We start from the raw sequence: 9,680 nt of genomic DNA on the forward strand, positions 1-9,680 counted from the left end.
CTCTGTTAGTGAGGCGCTTCGCGTGTCTTCATGACATCATGTATCATAAAATTTGCACAGAAATTAGTTTATTTTGTTTACATACGACTATCGTTGGTAAATCTATCAATATTTGTTTTTTTTTTATTCGTGTTTGACCATGAAAAAGATTAAATTCGTTTATTGATTGATATTCCAAGTTAAAATTAGTGGTTATGTTAGGTTAGGTTAGGTTAGGTTAGTTTAGGTTAGGTTAGGTTAGGTTAGACATGCGAAGCTGAACTATGACGTATAAATGGAACGTCAAAGCTGAAAAACGAAGTGAAGGGATGATTTGCGTGCTCTACATATAAATATCAAGTTTTCTAGCTTAATTTTCTCCATAACATACTAAAATTTTAACGAAATCGGAAGGGTTTAACCTAATCCAGATAATTACCAAAAATTTTAGCAGGTAAAAAACTGAACAAAGTGTTCTAAGTGCTATATTGAGCGAGATATTAAAGATCAGAGCCGTTTTTTATTTTGTCTCAAATTTAATCGATGTTTTCATTGCCATCTAGCGGCGAGTAGATACATTTTATGCATTCTAGTGAAATGGGGTTTTGTAGTGCTTGAAATAAGCTTTAAAATGAGTACTTTTAAAAGTCTTTTGCACGTAAAATGAGTGAGCTGTAATACAAATAAAAAAAAACATCTAATTGTTTTTCCTTTTAAATCAATGGGTTTCATTTCCACAAAAATTAAAATGAATCGTATTTCGTCTAGAATTAACTTTAATATAAAGAGTTTGATGGATTCTAGCAGTTTAGCTGCTTTAAGACACATATTTTCAAAAAAAAATTCAAAAATAAAATCCAATTTAAAAAAAAACCACCTTCTTTTCATAATATCTCAAAAATTAGGAAAGATACGTATAAAAGTCTTTCTCTTACAAAAAATTTGGTTTTTATCTCACACTGGACGTGACTCAGCTTCGGCGGAATAAAATAAAGGCAAAAAAATTCATGGATCTTTTAGAACGAAGGCAAGATTTGAGATATAAGGCACAGATATTGTTAAATAATAATACATCTGAACTCGGAGATTTTTCAGAGGCTGGTAGATATCAGAATATCTCGAAAAGATGCGCTATGAAAGATTTGTTGAAACTGCAGCGAAAAACACTGTCGTAAAATTATCATCCTTAGCTCTAACAGCTGGTGCCGTGAATGAACATACTGAAAGGGTTTATCTTCAACCACATATTTGGTTTGGCAACAAAAACATTCATCCAACGGATTGGGGCTGGATCATGAATGTAGGTTTATTAAATCTGTAGATCCACCTGCACCACAAGAAATACTAAAAATACTCCGTCGGCAGCAGAAAAGGTTGCGGAGCCTTTTGCGGACGCCGAAGAGCTGGTTTGTTTTGCAATACTACTTGTGGAACGTGCAGGGGAGATAGCTGCCACAATAGAAAATAAATTGTTGAACAGAATAAAATACTTTGATATCAATTGAGAGACAAGACAAGAAAGCTATAGCTAAATTTAGAAAGTAGACAGAAAGCTAAGTTATGTGTTTTTGGGGTGTGATTTTGATGTAGTTGTTTTTAATTCCTAACATCCAACAGGGATGAATCTTGGTTTGTGAGTTTATATGAAGAAAATACGAAAAATCAGGTGATTTTTTTATTAAAAAACTAGTTTGCGTGGTAATAACGACAAACTGAGCAAAAAAATAAAATCACATCTAAATTTAATGTTTTGAAGAGAATCCGTGCGATTTGTGTCCGTCGTGTCCACCTTTATTACCATGTTCGGAGTGGTGGGAGTGGTGGTGTTCATGTCCGCCGTGCCCTTCGTATCCGTGATGATCTTCATCGTGGTGACCGTGGTGACCGTATCCTTTCTTACCGTGATGTCCACCGTGATGCCCTGATTCGTGGGAACCTCCTTTCTTGTGGTGACCAGCTTTTGAACCGTGGTATCCATGATGGTGACCGTGTTTAGAGTGATGTCCTCCTTTGTGGGCGTCGTCATAGAACTCGTGGTCCTTGTGGTGTTCGTCTTTGTGTCCTTTGAGGTGATAACCTTTAGTTTGCTGTCCTTTCTTGTGACCGTGCTCGCTACCGAATTTTCCTCCCTTGTGGTGACCTCCATGGGAAAAGTGAGACGAATGATGACCTCCACCTCCGTGGTGTGAATGATGATGACCTCCATGGGCTCCATGATGTCCTGCTGAGTGATGTTCACCGTGTCCGCCGTGGTGACCTTTGTCATAATGATGATCGGTGTGATATCCCTTGTCGCCTTTGCCTCCATGGCTTTCGTGATGATGTCCGTGACTATCATGACCGCCACCGGATTCATGATGGTGTCCGTGCCCGCCACCGGATCCATGATGTCCATGCCCATGATGGGAAGCTGCGAGGGCTTGATCTAATGCTTCTTTTTCTTCGTTCTTGAAGGCACAGCTTTGATCGAAGAGAGCGAATAACGCTACACCTAGAATTACTAACACTACTTTTCCCATTGTTGTTGTGTTTGTAAGCTTGATGCGAATTGCACTGATTTAGCTCTCGTTTGCATTGGTATTTATATTCAAATCTTACTTCACGTATCGAAATCGATTCGGTCCATTGGTTGGAAAAAGGTAAAATTGCAATCTTCAACGATTTTAATTGAATTTACTTAAATTTGTGTAACTCAATTCATCTACCTTATGTAATTTTACTTTGGTTTTGGTGAACAATTTATGGTGAGTTAATTATGATGTTATATCGTTTTTATAATCAATTCTAACGTATTTCGATCTCAGTATTTGCAAATAGATACCAGATTTAATTATAAATGATAATTTTGAAGTGAAAATATTTGATACGTACATATAGGAATTGAGTATACGACAAAACTTTTTCAATACCATAAATTTTAAAATATATCCAATTTTTTGTAAAATCCACACTCAATAAATTCACTTTTCATCTTTTTTTTTTCGTTACAGCTTTTCTGTGAAGTAATAGAACATTCTTTGATTCTCGAAAACAAAGGATTTCATGACTTCAATTACCAGATTGATTCTGATGATGTTAAAATTTTTCATAAAAACCAAATCAAATCTAGATGGCTCAACATTTTTCCGAATAAAGGTTTTTTGGAAGCTGGAAGAGCGGTAGAACTGAGAATAAGGTACTTTCCAGGAATAGCCGGACCTATTAATGAAAATATAGTAGTTAATGTGAGTACCGTAAAGTTTTAACCGCCCACCATGGTTTCTGTTTCGGCAAATTTGAAAATATCTCTCACCGACCACGCTAGAATTTCATTAAAACTCAAAATAAGTAGCATATGTCCCAATATGACCAATATTCAACTACCTGTAATCAAACATTTCCTATTTACCATAATTAACGTCTTAATAACTAACAAAGTTAATAACTCAAACTAAATGACGAGGGGTCCGTGTTCTTCAACTAATTTTCTGCAAACATCGCGTATTTTCCAAAAATTTTCCAATACCACTCTCCAACATACAGTGTGCGAGAAAAACATCCCCAAAAATAATCAATTGGAGCGGTCTGAGTTAAGTTGAAATGATTATCTTGTTTTATTACAAAATAATGTTATTTTGATTTAGCTAATTTCAGTTGTCCGATCAAGATATATTGTTGACGTACAAGTCAACTAATTCATTTATTAATATACCTTTCGGAATTTACTAATTGTTTGCCAATTCACGCCCTACAGTATTCCTAGATGTATAGTAGTTTTCTTAGGAAACCCCTTACCGAAACCCCGACTGTGTTTATTGCTCGACTTTCTTATTCATTCTGTTTTTGCACTTATTGAAAGATTCAGACAAAATATTCCTTCTTCCCTTCTTCACATTTGTAAAGGTTGTAAAGTTTAATGGAAGAAGTTTTTAACAAGCAGCCTACACAAGACAGTTGTCAGTTGTCAGTTGTCAGTTGTCAGTTGTCAGTTGTCAGTTGTCAGTTGTCAGTTGTCAGTTGTCAGTTGTCAGTTGTTAGTTGTTAGTTGTCAGTAGTCAGTTGTCAGTTGTCAGTTGTCCATATATGGCCGACGTTAAATCCGATAAGGAAGACGATATTTCCGAAAAGGATAGGAAGGCTCCACCCTACATTGCCAACTAGTACTGTCAGAAAGATGCTACTCGCATGCACTAAAATCCACTCCACTTATATATCCTGCGAGACTGTATTTCCTCGTGGAAATCACCAAGACGCGGAGGATTTGCTCTGAAATCTTGATTAGTTTCTCTGCTAGTTCCAATCAATGCTGGTTGATGCGAGATGCAGTTGATACGTTGACCTTTTCGTATTTTACTATCTACATCGGCCGATCGTCTTCTTCCTACTACATCATCTTGTCGTCTTCTTCTTACGATATCACTAGGGTATACTTTAAGCAGATTCGACTTCGACAAGTTCGTTTCACTGCTTTGCGTGAGGACGTATGAGCTCAACCCTTTGTTATTCTGCCAAGACAAGGCAGCATGTGGATACGCTGGTGATTTTTTATCCTACGGATAGTCCTTGTTGCAAAGTCTACATTTCCCTGCATCAGGTGAGGGAGACTGGACATTATCCGATATCCTACGGTTTCCTGCATCAGCGTAGGCTCTTCGCGTTGCAAATCCCGAGTAACTGTTATGACGAAGGCTGTCGTTGTATTAAATTTATTTTCAGAGCTAAGCATTGCCTCGAACAAGGTCTTAGATGTGATGCTTTGATCCGACGTGGCTTCTAGCTGTCGTACATCTCAAATTTTAAGCGTCTGAAAAAGACATACTCTACCAATGGTGCTTATCTTTGCATCTTTGATAATAATTGCATATTATATTGACTGCCAGAATTAGTTTTATTTTCCCAGCCTCCCAACACCTTTTCCACAGAAAGATTCTTCGTTGGTATAGAATAGGTTTCAGTTTAAGCGATAATTTCTCCAATAAATTGATATTCCTTTATTCGGAGCATTTTTTTTAAGTTCGAAAACAGCCAGGAGTCACTCATGGCTAGATCTGGAGCATATGGCGGATTCTTTATTAGTCAGAGTTTATCAACTTCAAAAATTTCAAAATTTCATGAGTTTTGGAGGGAATTGGTTCAAAATTTGCTGCCTTGGAAGTTTATTTGGTCAGTGTTCTAGATTCTTATTTCACGGATGGAATACGTCAATTAGTGCATGGTTGAAAGAAGTGCAATTAGTAATGAAACAATTATAAAATCACTTTGAAACCATGAAATTGTGTTTTTTATATTTTTATATTACCATTTTAGATTGATTATTTGGATCCAATTCGTATACCGATGTCGGGTTATGCCGTATTTTCACAAGTGGCACTTAGCCTTCTTAGACATGAAATGTACAAATTTTCCAAGGAAAGGAATTATATAGGAATCGGATCAATTACTGATAGATACCTCAACGAACAACCGTACCGAAAAAAAGTAGTAACTTCATCAGAACATTCTGAAACTGTGAGAAAAGATGGATTAGATTATTTGGAAGAAGATGGTTGGGTGATTATTTATTCCGATGTAAGTTTATCAAATCAATAACTCTGTGAATAAGAGAGTATCAAAATAATAAAGCATTTGTACTCCATATGCAGATCACTGCTTTCGGTAGACGGTTAAAATATATATATTTCACTAAAATTAAAGTTTAAAACACCAAAAAACAAAAGTACCTTGTACTAATTATGACGCTATCTACATAGGGCAGACATCTCGGTATCTAGAAAATAGACTAAGAGGACATCAATACTTAACTAATTTACCTGTTGAAGGTAAAAAATTGCTGTTTGTCATACTGGTTGGGTACGTTTAAAGGTCTGAAATTTGATTTCTAAACAAAGTTGCAGTCGTAAATATTGATTTTGATATGAAACCTCATCAGTATAAGCAGAAATACTTCCTTACTATCCAAATCGGAATCCCAATCAGAAGATGAAACCAATATTTCCAATGAGCTCGATAATTTCCAACTTCCCCATTTTCTCTTCTTCTTTAACTGTATGATTTACTACCTTTTTCCAGTTTCCAAACTTCAAATTATTTACAGTATATTTATCTGTGCTTATACCAGTTCAATCGGGCTTAGATCGCGATGATATGGTGGCGATATAACCATCGTCAATCCACGATGTTCATCAATTTAATCTATTTTATATTTTCCAAATTTCCTTTTATCAATACAAAGAATACAATTCGTTTTTCACAGAACCTTGATGGAACTTGATTTCCTCGAATTTAGCCAATTCCGTGAATATCTTTTCAACTATTTCAACGAGCTTCTTTAAAAATATGTTTCTAATTGAGATGCTTGCAAAGGTATATTCCGACGATTTTCTATGCCTGTCGAAGTATCACAGAGTCCACAACAAGTTGTTATTTGTACTCTTGGTTATCCCTTCTACAATTCTTCTGTTTTTCTACTAATTTCTGCAGATGTCACTAGCTGTGAGTATCTATATGTATCTATAAAGTGGGGAAGCACGTATGTGGTTGGGATCATTCAATTGAAAGCTCGTTGGGAGCATGTGAGTGAGAACCCACTGTTTAAAACGTTGGGATGTCTTCTGGGTTTTGCGAGAGATTGTTAAATTTTCTCGACAACGCCTAATGTATGCCTGATCTACAGAAGTTGCAAGATTGACTCATAAACGAATTACCTCGAAAGTTATTCGTCATGTGCAAGTTATGGACCTGTAAAATTTGTTTATGTTGCTTTTTACACACTGTTTATAACATATTGAATCCATTTCAGGACTATATGCCTTCGACGACCGAAATAGATCTTGCGATCGAAAGAATCATTCTAAATGACCATTTACGAAGAAATTATGATATTCTTCGATTACATAGTATCAACCATAAACAAAAGATAATTCCTGATTTCAAGGTGCCGTTTTATATATTAGATTTCGGTTACGTTGCAGTGGATAGACCTGTATGCTTCACAATACTGATCCTCAATTATGGTACGTATATTTGGAATTCTTCACAGTTTGGTACTCTCATAGTTCAAGCGAACAAAAGTCATTTTTGATGGGCCTTTAAAGAAACCTCTTGTTGATCACTTGAAAAACAATATTCGAAAATTGTACACTTTCACGGTCACCTGGTTTTTTGGTTAAGTTAGGTTAGGTTAGGTTAGGTTAGGTTGGCTCTAGAAAATCGAAAAATGGATGGATTTTAATGATCTTGGTCTTAAAATGTTCCATTTTACGGCGGATTTATAAAAAAAATTTGTAGAAATAGATGGAATAATAATTTCTCATAGTTTTACTGTTTTAAATCGTAAAAAAAAACGGTTTTGCAAAATAATCCTTTACAAAAAATTATGGCAATTATACACTTTCGCAGTCACCTGGTTTTTTGGTTAGGTTAGGTTAGGCTAGGTTAGGTTAGGTTAGGTTAGATTGGCTCTAGAAAATCGAAAAATGGATGGATTTTAATGATCTTGGTAACAAAATGTTCCATTTTACGGCGGATTTATAAAAAAAATTAGTAGAAATAGCTGGAATGAAAATTTCTCATAGTTTTATTGTTTTAAATCGTAAAAAAAACGGTTTTGCAAAATAATCCTTTACAAAAAATTATGGTAATTATACACTTTCGCGGTCACCTGGTTTTTTGGTTAGGTTACGTTAGGTTAGGTTAGGTTAGGTTGGCTCTAGAAAATCGAAAAATGGATGGATTTTAATGATCTTGGTCTCAAAATGTTCCATTTTACGGCGGATTTATAAAAAAAAATTTTTGTCTACTATTTAAGGTTTGAAACTATTAAAAACCGCAAATTCAGCCACTACCCCCGTGTTTTTCATAAATTCGTCGTAAAATGGAACATTTTGATACCAAAATTATAAAATTTATCTATTTTTCGATTTTTAATGATCCAAAAACTATTAACATTGAAGAATATAGTACGAAACTATTCACGAAAATTGATTGTTTTTCATCGATTTCATTTTAAGCTATAAAAACTGAAAAAATCATTCTTTTTAGATTTTTTTTTAAATTGTTTATTAATTTATGTAGAATACAAAAAAAATATAAGAACTTTATCTGATAATGAGATAATTTTTTGTAAAGGATTATTTTGCAAAACCGTTTTTTTTACGATTTAAAACAATAAAACTATGAGAAATTTCCATTCCAGCTATTTCTACTAATTTTTTTTATAAATCCGCCGTAAAATGGAACATTTTGAGACCAAGATCATTAAAATCCATCCATTTTTCGATTTTCTAGAGCCAACCTAACCTAACCTAACCTAACCTAACCTAACCTAACCTAACCTGACCTAACCTAGCCTAACCAAAAAACCAGGTGACCGCGAAAGTGTATAATTACCCAATATTTATATTGAAAATCTTTGAATAGGAATAGATGTTTTTTGGTTTTTAGAATTACAAAATTTTAATTATTATCACAACAATAAAATTTACAATACATTCATTGATTAGATTAGATTATTTTGAGTCGCTTCTCATCAGTCCAGTTCAGATTGAAGTTAATCCAAAGACTATTCGTCGTCGTCTACAACATATTTTTTAATGTCCTCTAAATTGCGTACTGAAAACGAAATTTGAAGTATGGGCGTCGTTTGATGAACCAAATCCAGGTTTTAGTTTCTATACATTAAGAGATAAGCGCAATTTGGAATTCTTTCGTTGGTTTTTTCTCAATTTCAAAGTCAATAGCTACTCTTAACTTGACATTTTTTGAAAGAAAGTCTGGATAAAATAATATTTGAACTCTTGGTCATCCAAAACCACCACCTTCTGTATAAATGGTAGAACAGGGGTTCATATTATATTATATAGTAATGCGTAAATCCATTTTCAGGTCCGGAGCCAACTATAGCAAGGAGAATTAAATCAAACTCGTCTTCTTCGCAACTAAACCAACTGCACATAGAGTACAAGGAGAAGGAGATACAAGTCGGTGAAATCGCTGAGTTGTACGTCGTTTTTAAACCCACTTTGGAATATCAAACCTTTTACGATAAAAAGGTCAAAGATTTTTTGTTTTTGGGCGTGAATCATGGCGCTACAATTCCAATTATTATAACAGCTACAGTTTCGATACCCAAGTTCAAATTCTTGAGGAAATGTTTAGATTTCGGGATGGTGATTGTAGGAAATGCTTTCAAAAAGTCGATAATTATAGAGAATCCGTAAGTGTCATAAAATATTTGTCCATTCAACCCGTAGAATCCATACCCACTGCGAATTAGTTGGATGAAAATTAATTGATGTGTTTATAATTTTGGTGTTGTTATGAACTATGTGAAAAAAACGTCGATTTCTATTTTTAAATTGATCATTTACAGTATTATCTCCCTCCAGCACACCCTCTGAATTATAAGCATTCCCTCGAAAATTCTATATAAGAAAGGGGGTCGTGTGACACCTTGTTGGAGACGGATTTCAGTCCTTTGTCTATAATATAAAGTTTTTCCGAATTTGGTGCAATCCGAAATGAGAAAATTTTGTTAATGGAGAACGAGTACCACGATTCTCATGTTGGAGAAGATAAAAAAAATACCATCTAATAATAGAGGAATCAATTTGCTGGGTAGCACTCTGAAACTTACAACAAAAGTCTTATCACGTTAACAGATGATCCACAGGGATTTAGATAGGGAAGGTCGGACACAGATGCGATCTTCGTCATCAGGCAGT

General features: G+C 34.7%; 1 protein-coding gene across 1 annotated transcript; it reads right to left on the reverse strand.

Annotated features, from left to right (window-relative positions):
- Positions 1-1,721: 1,721 nt before the first annotated feature.
- LOC130447830 (histidine-rich glycoprotein-like) lies at positions 1,722-2,498 on the reverse strand. The gene has a single exon (XM_056784863.1). The coding sequence runs from the start codon at positions 2,496-2,498 to the stop codon at positions 1,722-1,724; it is 777 nt and encodes a 258-aa protein (XP_056640841.1).
- Between the last annotated feature and the right edge of the window lie 7,182 nt (positions 2,499-9,680).

The sequence above is a fragment of the Diorhabda sublineata genome, chromosome 8 (assembly GCF_026230105.1).
Source record: "Diorhabda sublineata isolate icDioSubl1.1 chromosome 8, icDioSubl1.1, whole genome shotgun sequence".
Taxonomy (NCBI): domain Eukaryota; kingdom Metazoa; phylum Arthropoda; class Insecta; order Coleoptera; family Chrysomelidae; genus Diorhabda; species Diorhabda sublineata.